The sequence below is a fragment of the Trichoderma gamsii genome (assembly GCF_001481775.2).
Source record: "Trichoderma gamsii strain T6085 chromosome Unknown Scaffold_1.2, whole genome shotgun sequence".
In the NCBI taxonomy this organism is placed as follows: domain Eukaryota; kingdom Fungi; phylum Ascomycota; class Sordariomycetes; order Hypocreales; family Hypocreaceae; genus Trichoderma; species Trichoderma gamsii.
In genome coordinates this window covers 1,731,798-1,749,814 of record NW_020171338.1, presented here as the reverse complement: position 1 = coordinate 1,749,814, position 18,017 = coordinate 1,731,798, and the positions used below count along the sequence as shown (strand labels likewise).

At 52.4% G+C, this 18,017-nt stretch overlaps 8 protein-coding genes across 8 annotated transcripts; 3 read left to right on the top strand and 5 right to left on the bottom strand.

The window, feature by feature from the left end:
* Nucleotides 1–126: 126 nt before the first annotated feature.
* Nucleotides 127–447, top strand: TGAM01_v200527 (hypothetical protein; the record flags this gene model as incomplete). The annotated part of the gene is made up of 1 exon (XM_018806107.1): nucleotides 127–447. One exon carries the CDS (start codon nucleotides 127–129, stop codon nucleotides 445–447), a length of 321 nt encoding a protein of 106 aa, XP_018660588.1.
* A 1,112-nt stretch (nucleotides 448–1,559) lies between these two features.
* On the top strand, nucleotides 1,560–2,325 carry TGAM01_v200525 (hypothetical protein; the record flags this gene model as incomplete). The annotated part of the gene is made up of 3 exons (XM_018806108.1): nucleotides 1,560–1,679; nucleotides 1,733–2,217; nucleotides 2,277–2,325. 3 exons carry the CDS (start codon nucleotides 1,560–1,562, stop codon nucleotides 2,323–2,325), a joined length of 654 nt encoding a protein of 217 aa, XP_018660589.1.
* Nucleotides 2,326–2,750: 425 nt separating this feature from the next.
* On the bottom strand, nucleotides 2,751–4,580 carry TGAM01_v200526 (hypothetical protein; the record flags this gene model as incomplete). Its single annotated transcript, XM_018806109.1, has 1 exon — nucleotides 2,751–4,580. One exon carries the CDS (start codon nucleotides 4,578–4,580, stop codon nucleotides 2,751–2,753), a length of 1,830 nt encoding a protein of 609 aa, XP_018660590.1.
* Nucleotides 4,581–5,945: 1,365 nt separating this feature from the next.
* On the bottom strand, nucleotides 5,946–7,090 carry TGAM01_v200524 (hypothetical protein; the record flags this gene model as incomplete). Its single annotated transcript, XM_018806111.2, has 2 exons — nucleotides 5,946–6,353; nucleotides 6,437–7,090. 2 exons carry the CDS (start codon nucleotides 7,088–7,090, stop codon nucleotides 5,946–5,948), a joined length of 1,062 nt encoding a protein of 353 aa, XP_018660592.2.
* A 974-nt stretch (nucleotides 7,091–8,064) lies between these two features.
* TGAM01_v200523 (epsin-3) lies at nucleotides 8,065–9,817 on the bottom strand (the record flags this gene model as incomplete). Its single annotated transcript, XM_018806112.1, has 4 exons — nucleotides 8,065–9,439; nucleotides 9,499–9,578; nucleotides 9,637–9,668; nucleotides 9,736–9,817. 4 exons carry the CDS (start codon nucleotides 9,815–9,817, stop codon nucleotides 8,065–8,067), a joined length of 1,569 nt encoding a protein of 522 aa, XP_018660593.1.
* A 1,412-nt stretch (nucleotides 9,818–11,229) lies between these two features.
* On the top strand, nucleotides 11,230–12,346 carry TGAM01_v200521 (peptidyl-prolyl cis-trans isomerase, mitochondrial; the record flags this gene model as incomplete). Its single annotated transcript, XM_024548571.1, has 6 exons — nucleotides 11,230–11,390; nucleotides 11,449–11,513; nucleotides 11,564–11,713; nucleotides 11,764–11,933; nucleotides 11,995–12,101; nucleotides 12,163–12,346. The coding sequence occupies 6 exons, from the start codon at nucleotides 11,230–11,232 to the stop codon at nucleotides 12,344–12,346; spliced, it is 837 nt and encodes a 278-aa protein (XP_024406786.1).
* A 573-nt stretch (nucleotides 12,347–12,919) lies between these two features.
* TGAM01_v200522 (hypothetical protein) lies at nucleotides 12,920–14,200 on the bottom strand (the record flags this gene model as incomplete). Its single annotated transcript, XM_018806114.1, has 2 exons — nucleotides 12,920–13,853; nucleotides 13,917–14,200. 2 exons carry the CDS (start codon nucleotides 14,198–14,200, stop codon nucleotides 12,920–12,922), a joined length of 1,218 nt encoding a protein of 405 aa, XP_018660595.1.
* Nucleotides 14,201–15,087: 887 nt separating this feature from the next.
* Nucleotides 15,088–17,436, bottom strand: TGAM01_v200520 (histone deacetylase RPD3; the record flags this gene model as incomplete). The annotated part of the gene is made up of 4 exons (XM_018806115.2): nucleotides 15,088–16,155; nucleotides 16,218–16,759; nucleotides 16,850–17,150; nucleotides 17,242–17,436. The coding sequence occupies 4 exons, from the start codon at nucleotides 17,434–17,436 to the stop codon at nucleotides 15,088–15,090; spliced, it is 2,106 nt and encodes a 701-aa protein (XP_018660596.2).
* Between the last annotated feature and the right edge of the window lie 581 nt (nucleotides 17,437–18,017).

The window sequence follows — 18,017 nt, the reverse complement described above, 5'->3', positions numbered from 1 at the left end:
CCTCCACCCCAACAGTAAGGCTTCACCTCTTTTCTCCTCCTATTTTCATGGGTAGCAGCATGCATGATACTGACTGCATCAACATCGATTAGAAACTCCCACGCCCAGACCAACGGCAGCAACGCCATGCCTCAGGGCCTCTTTGCCCCTCCAACATCGCCAACCGCCGAGCCAGCTGTGATACCGGGAAATGATGCCACCACCAACGAGGCCATCGCCCACAACGAGGCAGTTGGACAATCACGCATATTTCCCCGTGTGGAGTCGTCTTCTTCGTCGGCGACTTCTGATCAGCATGTGATCCTGGAGCCAACTGTCTACGTGCCGCCCTCTCGAATGAGTGTCGCTGCAGAGCTGGAGGAGGCGGTTGTCCAGTCGCCGCCACCTGCAGCTGAAGATGGATCCAGATCTCCATCTTCGTCGAGCTCTAGCTCTAGCTCAGGCTAATGCTATGACTTGGCGCATACTGGAGGAATAATTGCTATCTGATACCTGATACGCGTTTCTGGCCTGGATTTTGGTCACTTACTAAATGTACTACTGTTGGAAAGGCTACTAGTGCTATAATAATGCACACAAAGAAAGAGAGAAGAGAACAGGTTTCTGCAAACGTCTCCCCACCCTCTATTTCATTCGATTCAAGGGGGGATAATCTGGTGGTAGCACAATGGAATGGTTGGTGTTGGATGAGACATTTCAGCCTGTGTCTTGGGCGATGGTAGTGCAAACGGCTTTATTTTTGGCTGGGCAAGACATTTGATGTTCTTTGCAAGCTTCCTGTTTCGGCCGTTTTATGTAAAGGATTAATTTGAATAAAAATTCAGCATCTCATGGGAATAAAAAAAAAACAAGTATAATCAGGTAAATGGTGCATGATGCAAGAAAAAGAACACGGACAGAGAGAGATTGAGAAGGAAAATGGTTTAATAAAATAGAGCTGAAATATAAACCATCAGATAGAATTTGGTGAAGCCCTTAATAAAAGACCAGGCCTGGCTCATTCTGCCAATCCGGCGACTTTTGCGAAACTTGCTCAAACGCTCTCACAGGCTGCACGCACACGTCCAGGAGCCGTTTCTTTGATTCCTACTCACTACCAAAGCCAACGGCCGGGTGGATACGCAGGGGTGGCCTTTGCGCTGCTAAATAAACTCAAGCTGCAAGCCATTTAAAGCCAATTTCTCCCCCATCAAATGCTACATATTCCCCGAGGTTTAGTTGTTCAAGGTGCCATCCATCTGGCAGCATCCCCTGCCTTGTGTTTCCACGGTAAGCGGTGTGCCACTCGTTTCGTTGCTGAGAGCGTCCGTGCTCAGCCGGGTATAAATAAATAAGAACTGGACTGACCCATCAGCAGCTGGCATCTGCCGAGATCTGGAAGCAATCCTCTTCTTCTTTCTCCATCTTCCTTCTCCAGGACTTGATCACTTTCTCTCTCTTAAGCTCAAGCTCAAGCTCAGGCTCAAGGCTGTTTTCTTGTCATCTCGTTCAACAGACACGGGATTTCTTTCATCCTCTCCATCCAACTCTTCATCCATCAGAAGCACATATCAGCCATCATGAATATGCCCTCTGGCACCACCATAGCCGGCTCCAGCCCCACTGGCAGCGCCATGAACAGCTCCATGGGCGACATGGGCGACATGATGGGCATGGGAGGCAGCACATGCCAGATTTCCGTGAGTCCCCTTCTTTCGACGAGAATAGCAACATGAGCTGACCCCGTGACCAGATGCTCTGGAACTGGAACGTCATTGACGCCTGCTTCATCTCTGAGTCCTGGCAGATCAAGTCCAAGGGCATGTTCGCCGGTTCTTGCATCGGCGTCATCCTCCTCGTCATGGCCCTCGAGTTCCTCCGCCGCCTGTCCAAGGAGTACGACCGCTTCATCGTCAAGCAGCACGCCGCCAAGTTCCAGGAATCGTCTGCTCCCACCACCGCTGCAGCCAAGCCCACTGCCCCAGCCGATGCCACCAAGGCGGGCCTCGAGTCCGTCAACAGCCGCGAGCTGTCTTGCCCTGTCCGCGCCGCCATGCCTCCCTTCCGCCCAAGCGTGTTCCAGCAGGCAGTCCGTGCGTTGATACACATGGTTCAGTTTGCTGTCGCGTACTTTGTCATGCTGCTGGCCATGTACTACAACGGCTACTTTATCATCTGCATCTTCATCGGTGCCTATCTTGGCTCCTTCATCTTTCAGTGGGAGACTCTGAGTGTCGGGTAAGCTTCTTCTCGTCTCAGTCCGCCATTCACGGCTTCGGATGCTAACTCACTCATAGCCCGCAGCAAACCAGTGCTGCCAACGAGGCTACCGTCTGCTGCGGTTAGATGCCATTTTCGACACTCTTGGATGTCGAGTGAAACCGAGCAGCCGAGCCCGATGCCACGCAGAATTCGCGTGCAGTGTTACCATAATGGATCAGGGTGACACAACGCTTGTGATGCACAAGCAAGAATGCTGCGGTCAAGGAACGCACCATTCTCGGTTAAAGGGCCATGTAACGAATGAATGAAACGGGATATTTCAAGGGGAAAATAATATGGGCAGCTTTATATTTGCGCGATGATGGTCAAGGACAGCTAATAGCTAGGTATAAAAGGTTATAGGTCAAGGGCAAAGGTTAAATTAATGGAATGGATTTCAGATGGCAATAGCTTGCAAAAAACCGACTCGATTTCAAATCTCAACACGTATTCTGTGATTTGAAAACCATCGCTTCACATTTAATATCCACGAAGATGAGATTGGGGTATTATAGCAACACAACTCCGTGGCCGAGAATGTTCATGCACTGGGCAACATCCCAGCTCTCGTCCAGGGGTCGCATCGCCCAGACCTGCTCCATGATGTTCATGGCTTCCCTGAGCGTTCCAAACAGCTGCAGCCCTCCGAGTCGGGCCACCAGGCTCTTATACTTGAATTCATCTTCTGGAGGTGCCAGACAGCCCGCAACGCACAAAGGCCAGGCCACAGCCCCTAGACAGGTACCCATCGGGAGATTGTACAGCAGTTCTGTAGTGGTAGACACGACGGAGCTGATTTCCGGGCACGCGGGCTGCCAGCCCGACGTCACCGTGTTCAAGTAGATCAAGGCCGCATGCAACCAGATGACATTGTGAATGGCATACGAAGGCTGCTCGCCGAGAACCGGTACAGAAATAACGGTGGCCTGTGAGTCGGCCGTGGGGCATGTTGTTTGGATGGCCAAGATGCCGCCCTTGATTGCTTCGCCCAGAACCTGGCCTCGTTGCAGCAGCTCGTTGACGGACAAGGAGCCGGCCTGGCTTTGTTGCTTTTTCCACGAGTGCAGTGACGCAATGTCGCCAACGACTTGGACGACCCAGTTGTGCAGTCCGCGGAATTCTTCCATGCGAAGACTTCCCCCTCCCATGGTGCAAGGGCTCCATTCCGAAGTGTTACACGAGGGTATGATGGAGTTTTGGTAGCTGTACAGCCGAGGCGGGCATCCAAGCGACACGCTCGACAGCACGTCAATGTAGAGCAGGTTGGCCGTGAAGAAGCGACATGCCGCCTGGCTGGTGCTCCACGGCCGCGTCATACCCATCTCTGCCGGCGGCCAGGATTGGTTTATGAGGCTGTCGAGCAACCCTTCCCAGCCGTCTGGACTTGGGAGGACCTGTCGGAAGAGAGCAATAGCCGCGTCGAGATGCAGCTTCCAGTTTTCGCGATTGCCCGTGGCGACCTCGAAGATGAGCAGCTGGATGATGCTCTCCATGACGACCAGGCCTTCTTTCGGGTCCAGCTTGCGGCTGTGAAGCGCGCTGACCTCCTTTTGCAGCTCTCGCAGGCCCAGTTCCATTTGGTTCTGCAGGTTCTTGTTCATCTGGAACAGGCACTCGCCGTGCTCTGGCTCGCCATTGTTCAATATCAATGCAAAGTAGTATGAAGCGATTGACACGGTGATGTGGTATAGCGATTTGTTGGTCGACTGCAGGACATCCAGAATCCATCCACGACCACCCACGAGGATATGAGGCCGGTAATGCGGGAAAAGATGCGGAAACACATAGTCCAGATACATGCAGGCGTAGTGAATATCCGCCGAGCGGTCAGTCTGGGTCAGACTCTGCTCATTCGACTCGGCGAAGAAGGCCTGCGTGTGCCAGGGGGCTTCGGGCGGAGACGTGGCGGCCGTGCTGCCGCTGGATCCATGGCTGTTGGGAGACTCCTTGGACGACGGCGCCGAGGTGCTGGCGTATCCGCGCTCTGAATCGCCTCCTGCGCTGGTTGTTTTCCCAGCCGCTGCCGGCGCTCCATCTTCAGCAGCGTCGCTGATGCTGACCTGCCGGGTGCCCGTCTCCAGCATCTCGAGATACTTGCGATCGCGCCGCTGGCTGGCCTGCTTCTTGACCTGCGACTTGACAAACTCGGTCATCTCCTTCTGCTTGGGGCCGCCGTCCATCCAGTCGGGCTTCTCGCCAAAGTGACAGGTGATTTCCAGGGCATCGCAGCCGGAGCATGTGGGCTTGCGCTCATCGCACTTCTTGCGACGCAGGCGGCAGGTGTAGCACCCGGACTGCGACCGCACTTTGGACGACAGGAGATGCTTTAAGGAAGACATGGCCTCGCCTTGTCTGAGACTGTCTCTTTTTCCGTCTTCTTCTCTAGCTGTGCGCAGTATTTCTTTCTGTCCTTCCTCCCACTTAAACGCCGGTTGGCCACACTGAGACGATGAAGCGAATGGCGCGCAATATCCGTGGCTCCAGAGGCGCGATTGCCGAAAGGATTGGGGTGTGTGCTGTATTGTTTCTTGCGTATGGTCCTGCGATCGCGCAATCCAGACTTTCATACGTCCAGACTGCCTTGAGTGGAGGTTGAATGAAGATGCGATGGGTTACTAATGCGGGATACGGGGTTTCATCTAGCACCGTGATCTAACCAGCGCCATTGCACGGTGTAATACGGGGTTTAGCAGCTGCTTTCTGCGGGCGGCACGGAGAATATGTCGGGCAAACAGACAGGAGAGGCTGCAAGGAGTGCAATAAGGCTGAGGGTGCGCTGCGCCTTTCGCACAGTGCGGAGGCGACGAATTTCCCGATTCAGATGCTACCCTAAGAATAAGCCTCGGATGGCTGTCGAGGTTGATGTTAGTGACTGTGTCTTGCCATGATAGATGATATCTAGATGATCCATTCAGTTCTAAAGTCGATTATCAATGAAGAAGTAGTTTATTATTTCTGTGCAATTGACTGCGTTTGTTTCTATTCTTCCTGTCTTGCCCGATTTCCCGATATGAAGGATCTCATTTCCCGAAAAAAAAAATTAACCTCCCCTCCTGACAACTACCTCCCAAATAGAGGCTGCCTGTGATCCACACAATCTTTGTGTGTACTGTAGTATAATTATAAGCAGAAAATTGCTTTCCAAAACCAATCCTCCATCACACATTAAATCTTGAGCGTATCTCAATCCATCGCCATTTTTTAAACAAAGGAAAAACTCAACCAGACTTCGAAGCTCCAAACAGCGTCTGCCTCCTTTCCAGCAGTCCCAAGTCCCACCAGCCTTCTATCCGCTGGAGAAGCGTCTTGCGCTTCTTCCCAGTCATCGACATTGGGCTCGCGGGAGGCAGGCTCAAGTTGTTAGATGACAGCGGAGATGGAGGGATGGGTGGTGGTTTATGCATTGCGAAAGCCGGTGGCAGAGGTGGTAACGGCGGCATCTCCTCAACTGGACGCTTCATGCTCTGCACACGAGGCCGCTTCGTCTTCTTCGCTGCCGTGGGTAGCGGGGGAAAATAAGGGTGAGAGTCGTTAAGGACCTGAACAGGAATGTTCATATCCAGATCCTCATCGGTACTATCGTATAGCGACCTCCTATCCAGGTGCTGTTTGTTTGCCATGGCCATCGTCCCAAGGCTCCGGGCCTTGCGCAGCACATTTGGGGTTGGAGGCACCCCCGAGAAACCGTCACGGCAGCTATACCCTCATTCAAAGTCTGTCGTCTTGCGAGGGCGGTCTGTGCCTCCCTTGATGCGCCTCCACAGGCAGATGGCTGCGACGGCTGACATGAAGAACAAGATGGAGGTTGCAATGGACAGGCCCCAGACTGCTTTGATTTCGTAACACGATGCCTTACTGGGAGCAGCCCACTGGAAGACATCGGACGACGAATGCTTGACGTTGGCAAAGAGCGAGTAAATAAAGGCGCCAGTGTTTCCCTGCTGAGGAAAGGCGCTGCAGTTGAGGTAGCTCACGGGCCTGCCGACAACACAAGCCACGACAATGGACGCGATGAAGCAGAGGCCGTCTGCTGCGGTTGCAATGAGAAGAGGAAGCATGTGGTCCCAGTATAGGATGTACGAGATGATGATGTACACCATAGCCAGACATGCCTATTACAGATGGTTAGTCTTCAACGCCAACTACATAGCCATTACGAAAGGAAGAGCAAGGAGCAAAAAGAAAAGTAACTCACCACAACCAGTGTGCCAATCAGGGCAGATGGGGTAGAAACTGAAGTAGAGACCAGCTCCGCGACAAAATTTCCACTGAGGCCAATGATTGTAATGAGACAAACTGCCTGCAGAAGCCTCATTGCTGTAAACATTGCACCCAGGGCGCCCAGCGCCGGCGGGGAGCCCATATTGACACGAGGTAGAGTTTGAATCGACAATTTGGGCCGCGTGCGCTTTGCCGTCTTGAGAGGGAAATGTTTGGAATATTGCGGGATGGGAGACGTTGAAGCTGAAAAGGAAGAAATTTTGCCGACGGGGGATATTCGACCAGCAAAGGTCGAAAGGAAAAAAGAAGAAAAGGAAAAAATAAGGGAAAAGAAGGAGGTAAGTTTGTAAGAGCTGAGGCTGCGATCTCTTCTAGAGATTGCGGTAGAGAGATGATTCAAGCTTGAAAAGATAACTGGAGTTGCAGTTATAAACTGAGAAAGAGGCGTTGAAATTCCGATGAAAGACAATGATACCATGAACCGTGGGTAAAGAAAGAAAGACTGTAATAGTAACAAAGGAAAAAAAAGAAAAAGGGTAAATAGCTTGTGATGAATGACTTGATTATACAGAGGAAAGAGAGATCGAAACACACAAAGGAGGCTCAAAGGACTCTTATATATCCCCATCCCTTAGATTCTACGAACAGCTCTTTATCACTCTTCAGACGCTACCGACAGACGCGCCAAATCAACATGGATCAAACCGTCGGTCTAGTCTGATAAAACTTTGCCGCAGACAAGCGAGACAATTAAGCGCGGTCGCGTTTCAGGCCCCTCCATCTAGATTCCCAAGATTTCCTTCTCACAAATCTCCTCAATAATTAGTAGAAGCAAAATTAGAATAGAAACTTGCTCCACCACCTTCATGGGAAACACTTCCATGCCAAGTTTCACGGTGAGCCCATTTCAGCCGCCTAGTTGACTAATAACAACCCAGTACTTGGGCTTTCATTCTCAAACGGCCTATTTCTGTTTTCATCGCTTGTAGCATCTCACCATGTGTTTAAGCGCCGGAGTATCCATTCGGTGAGCCGGAGGATCAAGCCCCACCAGCCCGACGATTGGATCGGAGCGCTCCGCTGGGCAAGATTTCACTTTGGCACCCCTGTCCGGGATCTTGTTCCTGCATTTGCGCAGATGGATTAAGAAAAAAAGATTAAGGCTCAGCTCGATGGCTTGTTTTCCCTTTTATTAGGCGGCCGCATGGTCGGCCGCATGTTTTGCTGAGCCGGAACAAAAAGGGGAACTGGTTTGAGCCAATCGACGACTTTTGTCGGCACAGCTGGCCTGGTTCATAGTATGGCATGAAACGCGAACAGCCAGACGATGCGCCGAGAAAACCTGTTTTTGCTCTTACTTTAATGCACACGAAGCAATCTGGTTATTCACGGCTATACTTTTCTTCATATTATCCCGAAATTGTTGCTCTCGAATTCATCAACTCGTGCGCCATGAACGCCTATGTAAAATCTCGAAAATGCTGCATCTCCATCGCTCGCCTTGGGATGGTCTCGAACGCGCTTTTACCGACAGGTTCCAGCCACCATAATTCATATTATTTTATAGCCTATCCTCATCATCTGTCTCTTGCCTCTACTTACTTACCCAAGCAAATCTCCAGAGGCGGAACCGCCCTGTGGAGCTGAAGAGGGGTTTGCTGCGGGTGCTCCCCAGATGCTAGCACTGCTCTTCTCCTTGGCCAGTTGGCCCAGTGCTGGCCCGGCGGTGGGAGTGCTGGGCTTCTTGATGCCGACACTGGCTTTGCCCCAGAGAGCACCAAATGCATCTCCGCCGCCAGAGGCTGCTGCTTTGCCATTGGACTTGTTGGTGGGCTGCAGACCGGCAGTGGGAGTCTGGGATGACACAGATCCTCCAGTAGGTTGAGCCTGTACAGTGCCAAAGTAGTTGGGCCCTGTGGGCTGGAAGCCTGCAGGTTTGGCAGGCTGCATCGGAATGCTGAATGCTGAGTTCCCAGCAGCAGGCGTGGCATTGGTGCTGCCGGCTGGTGAGATGGAAGCGATGCTGACCATCTGACTGATGCCGGCTTGCTGCGGCGCCGACAGAGGCTTGGGAGCAGCAAGGTTTGAATACGTCGGCGACGTCGGTGAGGTAGGGGATAGGGGCTGAGAGAAGCCAGCAGAGGGTGCTAAAGGCTGAGCTGCAGGCGCTGAGGGAGCTGCCTCTTGAAAGTCGTCAAACTCGTCATCGTCATCGTTGGCGGGAGCAGCGACGGTGCTGAGGGGAGCGAATCCGCTCAGTCCAGAGCTGCTGGATGCGGCTGCTGGAGCAGCCGCAGCGGGCTCATCAAATGAGAAGAGGTCCACCTCAGGCTCTTTCTGCTTGGGAGGCGGCGCCGTTTCCTTTTTGGCTGGAGAGCGTGCTGAACTTCTCGCGGGACGAGAAGAACTGGCCGCGGGACGCACTCCCTCGTCATATTCGTCGTACTCTTCAAATCTCTCTGACCGGTTCTGGGTGTCGCGGAAATCGCTCGTTTGGCCACCAAAGCCGCCGCCATCGCCATATACACCACCCGAGTATCCGCCGTAGTCTGCAGAGGCACCACCACCACCGCCATAGCTAGACTCATTGCCGAAGCCGCCAAAGCGACCGCTGCCTCCGCTTGAGAAGCCACCCATGCCCATGCCTCCCTCAGCGCCGGTGTACTTGTTCTTTGTTACTCGGGCCTTTTTGCGCTCGGCGCGAATCCGCTCAACGTCGCCCAGGAGCTCGGCAAGTTCCTTGGCTCGGTTTCGTACGTTGATACCTTGATCCTTGCCGTTCTGGTCAATGAAATGGAACTGGCGCAGCATTTTCAGAAGCGTGATGTGTCCGCGCGCATCGTCAACAACACGCTCCGAACCATGCTTGATGAGGAATTCGAGTAGCTGTAAGCTCTTATAGATTTGGCGCCACTCTTCTGCAGACTTTTCTGTGAATCGACGATAGATCATTGGCATAATCTCATTGAGTTGTTGACTGCATCAACGTTAGAATTCAGCAGGCATGCATCCAGTTGGGTAGCCGTGCGTGCGTACTAATTGAATGTGCCGTTGGCAATCTCTTGCATCAGAGTGGACGATGCTCCCCATGGCTCGTTATTCGTCGCCTCTCGTACCTAACGCGCCGCATTCTCAGCAAATATGTTTCGCCGTAATGGCATTGCTATAGCAAACCTTTGCCTCCATCTCGGTATAATTCATGACAGCTAATCGATCATCGGCGTTAGCATTAATCCCCTTAAATTCCATTGGGCTGCGCGGAGAGCGCCATACCATTTTGCGCCTTCCGGAACCCAGCCTTGAGATCATACAAGGTCAGGTTCGAGACGGTATTCTTCAAATCGTTCAAATCCATTTTGGATAGACCCAATCAGCAGAACAAACGCGACAGAGATGTCCAGGAGAAAGTGAAGGCAGAGCCGGATGGGTGACGAGACTGGCGATGATGGTTGGAACTACACGGTGTCGCCGAGCCTGGACACTTGGACACAAGCGCTGGTCCACTGACTCGGGCTGCTAGCACATTACGAGGACTCCGACGGTCACGTGATGTAAGCTATTAACAGTCGTGTAGTCAAAAGAGGCTATTTAGTTGTCAATGCGAAGAGCTCAACATTAGAATACCAGTTAGACTATAGACTGTGACATATCGCATAGGATATTCTTGCGCTTTTACTGGGCATAGGGGCTCTTTTAGCTGAAGCCGTAGTGTAGTCTATCAAATCCATCAAATGCCCACCTGCTTGACCAATTTCCCTATTCCAGAGACCCCAACTATGGATTATTAACATCAACCTGCGCCGGATCCGCGCAAGAACAGCCTGAGACTTCAGGCCATAACGGCAGCAGTGCGCACTGGCTACTGACATCACCCAAAACTCTTCATCTCTGCGAGCTGTCCCATCAACCCCGGTATCGAGGCTACATCTTTGGCTTGGATCCTTTTGTGTAGAATCACCGCTGTGATACGTTTGACTGCAAGGTATGCTTCTCTCTTTTTTTTTTTTTTGCCCTCCTCTTTGTATTCCTCTCCCATTTCCATGCAGCCGCAACGCATCATCCGGCCTTTGCAAATGGACCAGCGGCCAAGGACATGAAAAGCAACAAGACAAAAAAATCTGCTCCTTGTTGGGACAATTCCAGCCAATTGCCCGCCCCTCAGGAATTGCACCGCCTGGCGGGCTTGCCTCGGGCCTTTGAACCGGTTTTGGCCATTTGTTTGCTGGGAGCTGCGCAAAATTCCAAACAGCCAGCTTTCCTCTGGGCATGGGCCAAATGATAGGCGGAGCAGCTCCGCCCGCAGGAAGAGGTTGGAAGGGCTTTGGTGCTGGGCCGTCCAATCACGGCGCGCCTCTGCCCACCGCCCACCTGTTGTCTGGCGCACACCAAGTCACGTCAGCTCTCGGTTGGCGATCAGGAGCCAGCCGCGCAATTGCGGAAGAACCGCGTCGAATCCAGCTGTTCCGTCGCCTCCTGGGGGGCTGTTCCGGGCCTCGAGCGCGAGCTGAGCGGTCAATGAGCCTTGGAGAGGCGAGCGTCGAGCAATTGCTGCTGCAGCCGTGGACAAAGCCGTGCGAATAAAGCTCTGACAGCTCGAGAGCTCCGAGCTTTGCCGCCCGCTAATTTGGCGTCGACGTCAAGCTGCCGCATACCCTGGGCCAGAAACACGTGATCGGCTCCTCTCCTCGCACCCCACCGTCTCCCTTGTCTGCGTCGCTGATTGGCTGTTATCTGTTACTAATCGTTACCCCTCCAGCACAATTCAAAATGAGATCAGCTCTCTTCCAACCCCTCCTACCCCGCCATACCTTTTGCTCCCCCGGCTTAAGAACTTTCTCTCTCCCTCAACGCATTGCTACTTCATCCACCTTTGCGACCACTCGATTCTATTCACAGCCAGCCAAAATGTCTGCCAACCGATCCCGAGTGTAAGTGCTCTGTGAGCCTCCCAGAGAACATCATCATCCTCTAACTAGACCAATGCAGTTTCTTCGACATCGCCTGGAAGGGCCCCGTCTTCAAGGACGGCAAGCCTACCTCTGAGATCAAGGGTGAGTCTATTCTGTCGCAAACCCCAATCCGCTAGCGCTGTCAATGAAAGACCGCGTAGAGAAACCAAACAGGTACAAGTGGAAGCTCAACAGCTGCTCGTTCCTGTTTCTCTCTTGGCCTAATCCCTCTACTGCTCCGGCCATGCCTGCTCCGGCACTGATTGGCTACTTCTCCCTTGCTCTTCCAATTATCACCGCACGTAGCTGTAGCCGTCCTTGAGACTTGGCACTAATACGCCTATGATAACAGAGCAGACCGGTCGCATTAACTTCACCCTGTACGACGACATTGTCCCCAAGACCGCCGAGAACTTCCGTGCTCTCTGCACCGGCGAGAAGGGCTTCGGCTACCAGGGCTCATCTTTCCACCGTATCATCCCCAACTTCATGCTCCAGGGTGGTGACTTCACCCGCGGTAACGTATGGATTACTCGCCCCAAGAAACCAATTGTTTAAGGTCGGTTGACTGACACATCTCCAGGGTACCGGTGGTAAGTCCATCTACGGTGAGAAGTTCGCCGATGAGAACTTCCAGCTGAAGCACGACCGTCCCGGTCTGCTGTCCATGGCCAATGCCGGCCCCAACACGTAAGTCCACTTCTATCAAGCATCTCGATGCGACTGATTGGCTAATTGGCGATTCAAATAGCAACGGCTCCCAGTTCTTCATCACCACCGTTGTCACCTCTTGGTTGAACGGCCGCCACGTCGTTTTCGGCGAGGTCGACCAGGACTGCCTGGGCATTGTCTCTGCCCTTGAGGCCACTGGCCGTGATGACGGCAAGGTCAAGTATGAGCCTCGCCCTACCATCACCGCCTCCGGTGTCCTGTAAGCTTGTGTAGTGCGGCTACATGCTCTGCATGTCCATTTGGCGGCAGTCTGAGACCATGATTTTTGTTGTGGCGGATAAAAAGAGGCTCAAAAGAGCGAATACATCGCTATATCCTTTAGCTAGTCATTAAGGTGCTGCAAAGCAGAAGAAAAATACAACCCATCGTATAATACAACATGACCATCCCGTATTCAAGTTTCCTAGATTCAGCCACATTATTGACCAAAGTAAAAGACCGTGTAAGTGTAATGGGCATCATATAGAGGGTTAAATGGTCAACGACCCTCTCCTCAATTAGACTCGCTTTAGTTGTTCCTATTGTCTCAAGCCTTGTGAAGAGTCATGGGTGTGTTTCGAGTCTCAATACAATATGTATTTTTACGCTCAATCTTCTGCAATAGCCCATCTGCTGACCCATTATGCGCCAAGTGCCAAGTAGTATAGAGAGATATATACACATCCCCAACAGATATTGTTGCGAGGAATATCCCATGCCAAATAAACTCCAAACAATGCAAATTGATATCTTTTTTTTCTTCTTCCAGCCCCTTCCCGCTCTCCCGCCATTTCTTTTTAGAAAATCTCATCTTTGCCCAGCCATTTCTTGAAATATTCACAATTGCTAGGCCCTACAGGACCACCATCCTCGCACAAGTCAAACACGGGGCACCGTCCGCAGGGCACCTCCGCCAACGGGCTGATGTACAGCTCCGGCCCGCCGTCACGGCCCGAAGGGTCCTCGCGGCCGGCCCAGCTCTCGACGGACTGCTTGGCGATGCGCGAGACGCGGTAGCCGATCTTGCCGGCGATGCGGACGGGCTCGATGAGGTTGTCCCAGACGAGGACGTCAACGAGCTTCTTGACATCGCCCTCGGATAGGATGGTGTTGTTGGTAATGCCGCTGGAGGAGAGGAGGCGAGCGATGTCTCGGACGGTTGGGTAGGCCGTGTAGCCTGCTGGTAAGGGCAACAGGGCGGGTTCTCTGCGGGAGGAGGAAACAGGTTTAGGGGCGGCGGCAGCTTTGCCTTCCATCTCGGAGGCGTCGCGCTTCTTGCCCTTGTTAGCAGCATCTGCCGCTGCGCCGAGGCCGCCCTTGATGACGCCCTTTTTGGGAGCTTGTGTGCTGCCCGCTGCTGCTGATGCTCTAGCCTGCGCCGCACCATGAGTGCTGTGGTAGCTGCTCTGGCGCTTGATAAAGTCAAACACCACGCGCTGCAGGTCCTCGATGAAGGCCTCGTCCAGATCCTGGTCCGTATACCAGGGCCCTCCGGTGGCGCGATCGCTGGGCCGGATGGACGCCTTGATGTACATCTTCTTGTTAGGGTGCTCGACGTTTTTGAAGGGCGCGATGAGACCCTTCGCTTGCAGTTGCTTGATGGCATTTTTGAGGACCGAGTCGTGCATGTTGAGGCGCTTCTGGAGGGTCTGCGTCCAGATGCCGTCGCCGCCGGAGTCGTCGATGAGGGAGTATACCATGACTTGCTCGTCTGTTGTGCATTGCTTATACCTGTAGTTTACATGATTTAGAAAACCTCGCCATATATAGATAGAGGATAAAGGTAATACTCACTTATGCGCCTCCTGCTTGTCTCGCCACTTCCACAGCACCTGTCCCGACGCCTCCCTCATCGTGATAAACAGCTTGTCATCGCTGAGCGACTGCACGACCCGCGCAAGCAGCAGCAGGTCCCGGTTGGGAATGACCTCCATGCGGAGGAGGTCGTCCTGCGAGAACATGTCGCCTTCTTCCCTGCACCGGTCGTAGAGCAGCTCCTTGAGGACGGCCAACTTCGCCGAGTCGGCATCGCTGCCATTGACCCTCGAGGAGGAGCCAGCAGCGACGGGGGCCGACATTGCGACGGCTGCGGAGAGGAAGAGGACCGGCGAGTTCTGTTTTGAGGCTGGAAGTGGTTGTTTGAAACTTCGAGATGATATGGCCGTCGAGGGACAAGATGCTGATGGTGGCAATGTAGAGCAGCGAAAAATAAAAGTAAAAGAGTAACAAGGCTTTATGAGTCACCAGGCTGCCTTTCCTCTCTTCTTTCTTGCTCCTTCTTCGTCTTCTCCCCTCTCAATGAGGCGTAGTCGATTGATTTGTTAGCGCTACATTGACTTGGGCGTCTTGGACGATAGAGTCTCTCTGTCTCTTCACTTTTCTTATCGGGTCGGGGCGATAGGCCCAAAGTGTGTACAGTTTCTATGGTGGGACACGAGCCTGCCGCCTTTTTTTTTTTTTGGACTTGTTCTCCTGGCCGTTAATAGGAAGAGGCTTAGTGGGTACCTTCCAGCAGCCTTGCATGCCGGAAGAATCTCGGCATTTGCTGGAGAGTGTCATTCATCCAGATGGTTATCAACCTTGGTTGAATACAATAGAGGACAATTGATTTTCAGGAGATTGGCAGTTTCATCTGATAATTGATTTTCCAAGAGGTATTTATTGAATTGGTTATAGATTTACTCTTTTGTACGCTATTGATATAGACTCCAAGCAGATAAGAAATAAAAGAAACAATCAGCCAAATTTGAATAATAGGCAAAGAATCGAACTGACATTAGCCTGGCGCCCAACAAATGGCTCGATATTGCCATATGGTTTCAATGTGCCCTGCCAGTATCCTTTGCGCCGGAAACGCCTCCCTCGCCTACCCACTGATCTACAACGTGAACTGCATCAACGTAATTTGGAGTTTCTTTGCTCCATGAAACTCGGCCGAGAGTCTTACTGCTCGGGGGATGTTTGATTAAGCTGGCGGTGTGCTGGCCTTCTTGGGCTCCGCCTCACCCTTTTCTTGATCAATCTCCATTGCATCTGCGGGCTGCTCGTTCTTCTCTTTCGCATCGGATGATGCCTCGGGTGACTTCTCTGGCTCGGCTTCTGAAGGCTTTGATTCCTCTTCGACGGCAGTTTTTTCGGTAGCGGCATCAGCAGCATCGGCAGCAGTTTCGGGTGCGGCTTCGGCTTCGGCTTCAGCTTCTGCTTCGGCTTCAGTTTCGGCTTCAGCAGTTGCAGCAGCTTCGGTAGTGGTGTCGGCAGCTGGCTCAGATTTCTCTTTTGAACTCTCCTCTGGCTCTTCTTCTGCTACGGGGCTCTTGCTGGGAACTCGCTCAGGAGCTGGTTCAGCTTCAACCTGTTCTTCCTTGATAGGTTTTTCTTCCTTGGGCTCCGAGTCGTCGGCCATGCCAACATCACCATCATCATCCACCTTGTCCTTTTCTTTGTCGCTGTCCTTTTCTTGCTCGCTTTCTTTCTCCACCTCCTTGTCCTTTTCAAGCTCGTCGGGCTCAGTTTCCTTATCCAGAGCCATCTTTTCTTGGTCGGCAGCAAAGTCATCGATGGTATCGTCGTTGACATCTTGGGATTCCTCAGCGGCTGGCGCTTCAGGAACACCGCCATTAGTGGCAGCGGCGGGTGAGGCCCGTTCGCTGTTGTCTTCCTTGTCGCCTGTACGGTAATCGTTAAAAGTTCTCTTATTGCCGTTGGCACGGGTGGCTCCGTTTGCGCGGGCCATTTCATCATCGTCGCTGGGCTCAAATTCATTCTCATGCTCGACACGCTTGTCCCAACGATGTTGAGTCATTCGGACGTCTTTGTTTTCATCTTCGTCCATGTCATCCAGTTCGGCCTCCTCTTCATCAGTCATGCCACCAAATGGCTTCCGAGGAACATCTTGCATCTGAACCGATGGGGCCGGGCCGGTGTGGCGGAGGTTATCAATGACAGCAGCAGTAATCTTCTCCAGATACTCTCTGCTGTTAGAGTTTTCCATGTTAGATGACCTAACATTTAGCTCAAAATCAGGAGCATAATACTAGTAGCCGTGTTAGAAAAAAACGCTCTAAATCATGCCAAAAGGACAACACGTGGACCAACCTCGTAATACTCGTTGTATGGAAGGGTCCGGTCCATCTCCTGACCAACCAGGACACCCGTCTCGAACGCCCACGTTCGGGCAACATTACGCATGGTGTAGCCGCCTCCACCAAGAACCAGAGTAGGCAAGTTGAAGCTTTTGACGAAGTTGACACAGTTGGCGTGGCCATCCATGCTCAGGTTGAAGGCACCCAGACGATCTCCAGACAGACTGTCTCCACCACATTGCAAGACAACAGCCTCGGGCTGGAAGTATTTCATGACGTTCTCAATGACAGGCTCAAAAATCGATTTGTACGAATCGTCGGTGATACCGTCGCGAAGAGGGAAGTTGACAGCGTAGTTTTTGCCTTGGCCAATGCCAATGTCGCGAAGCTCGCCGGTACCGGGGAAGTATTCGCCGTATTTGTGAAATGAGACGGTCATGACACGATCGGTGGTGTAGAAAGCTTCTTCAACGCCATCACCGTGGTGAACGTCAATGTCGATGTAGAGCACACGCTTCATAAATCGAAGGAGTTCGAGAATTCCGAGGACGATGTCTGCCAGTCAATGATTAGATTATATCGATTACACGACGATATGGATTTGGATTCGTATGAGAAGAGATATGAATGTGGGAAAGAGCTTACCATTCACGTAGCAGAAGCCACTGGCTTCGCATTTTTTCGCGTGGTGTAGACCGCCAGCCCAGTTGATAGCGATGTCGCACTTTTGCCGATTGAGACGCGCTGCGCCCTCCATACTGCCGCCCGCACTGATGCCGCAGAATTCAAAAAGGCCGTCGAAAACGGGGCAGTCATCGCCGACATTGTATTTTCCCTGCTCTCGCATATAGCTGTCCATGTTGTCGGGCGTAACCTTTTGCAGGAAATCGATGTAATCGTCGGTATGGAATTGGGTCATTTCGCCGCGAGTAGCCGGTTTGGCGCGCTGTTGTGCTGTCAGTAATCCATCATAATCCGCATCGACACTGGCATTGCGCCAAAGAGTCACGATAACAAGAGACTTATGGTCGACATACGTAAATCTCCATCTTCTGATACAGATTGTACTGCATAATCAGACTGTGGGCTAGTCGAATTCGATGAGGCTTCATGGGATGGCCGGTGACATAGGCATAGTTTCCAATATCAGAATCGTAAAAGTAGGCGACTTTCTTCGGTGACGACCCATTGAGGGCCACCGAACCGAGCCCCGACATGGTGGTGTCGCCCATGGGGAAAGGCTGCAACGCTGAGCTGCTTTGCTTGTCAGAGGTCGAGAAGCGCCGATTGGCAAGGTGTGACTGATGGTACTCTTGATGAGAAAAGAGAGCAACAAACAAAACAGAAAGAATCCAAAATTGGATGGAGTAGCAATGCGAGTAATCGGTCAGAAGGATTTTCGCATAGCTGCGTTGGCGGCGGCGATGTGAAAGAAAGCTGAGTATAAGTTGGCAGCAGTGGAAAGCCGATTAACTTTCGTCAAGGGAAGGGCGGCGGCCAAGCACAGAGGCCGCTGGCTGGCGAACAAGCGGATAAATATTGGGGCGGCAAGGCTGCGAATCTTGGGTTGGCCCACTAAAGTCATTGGAAAAAGTTTAGCAATGGTGGCTGATTGGCTTGTCTATTGCCGAAAAGACGTAGCCGGGCAAGGCTTGATGGTTTCTAGCTTGGCTAACGTAAGCGAGGTCAGTCGATCGGAGCGTCTTCACGTGACTTGATTATTCAGCTTCCGACCCTTGTAGCAGGCTGCCGAGAAACTGCGTCAACGGTCATTGATCGATACCAGCAGCTAGCTACTAGAGGGGCCCAAACG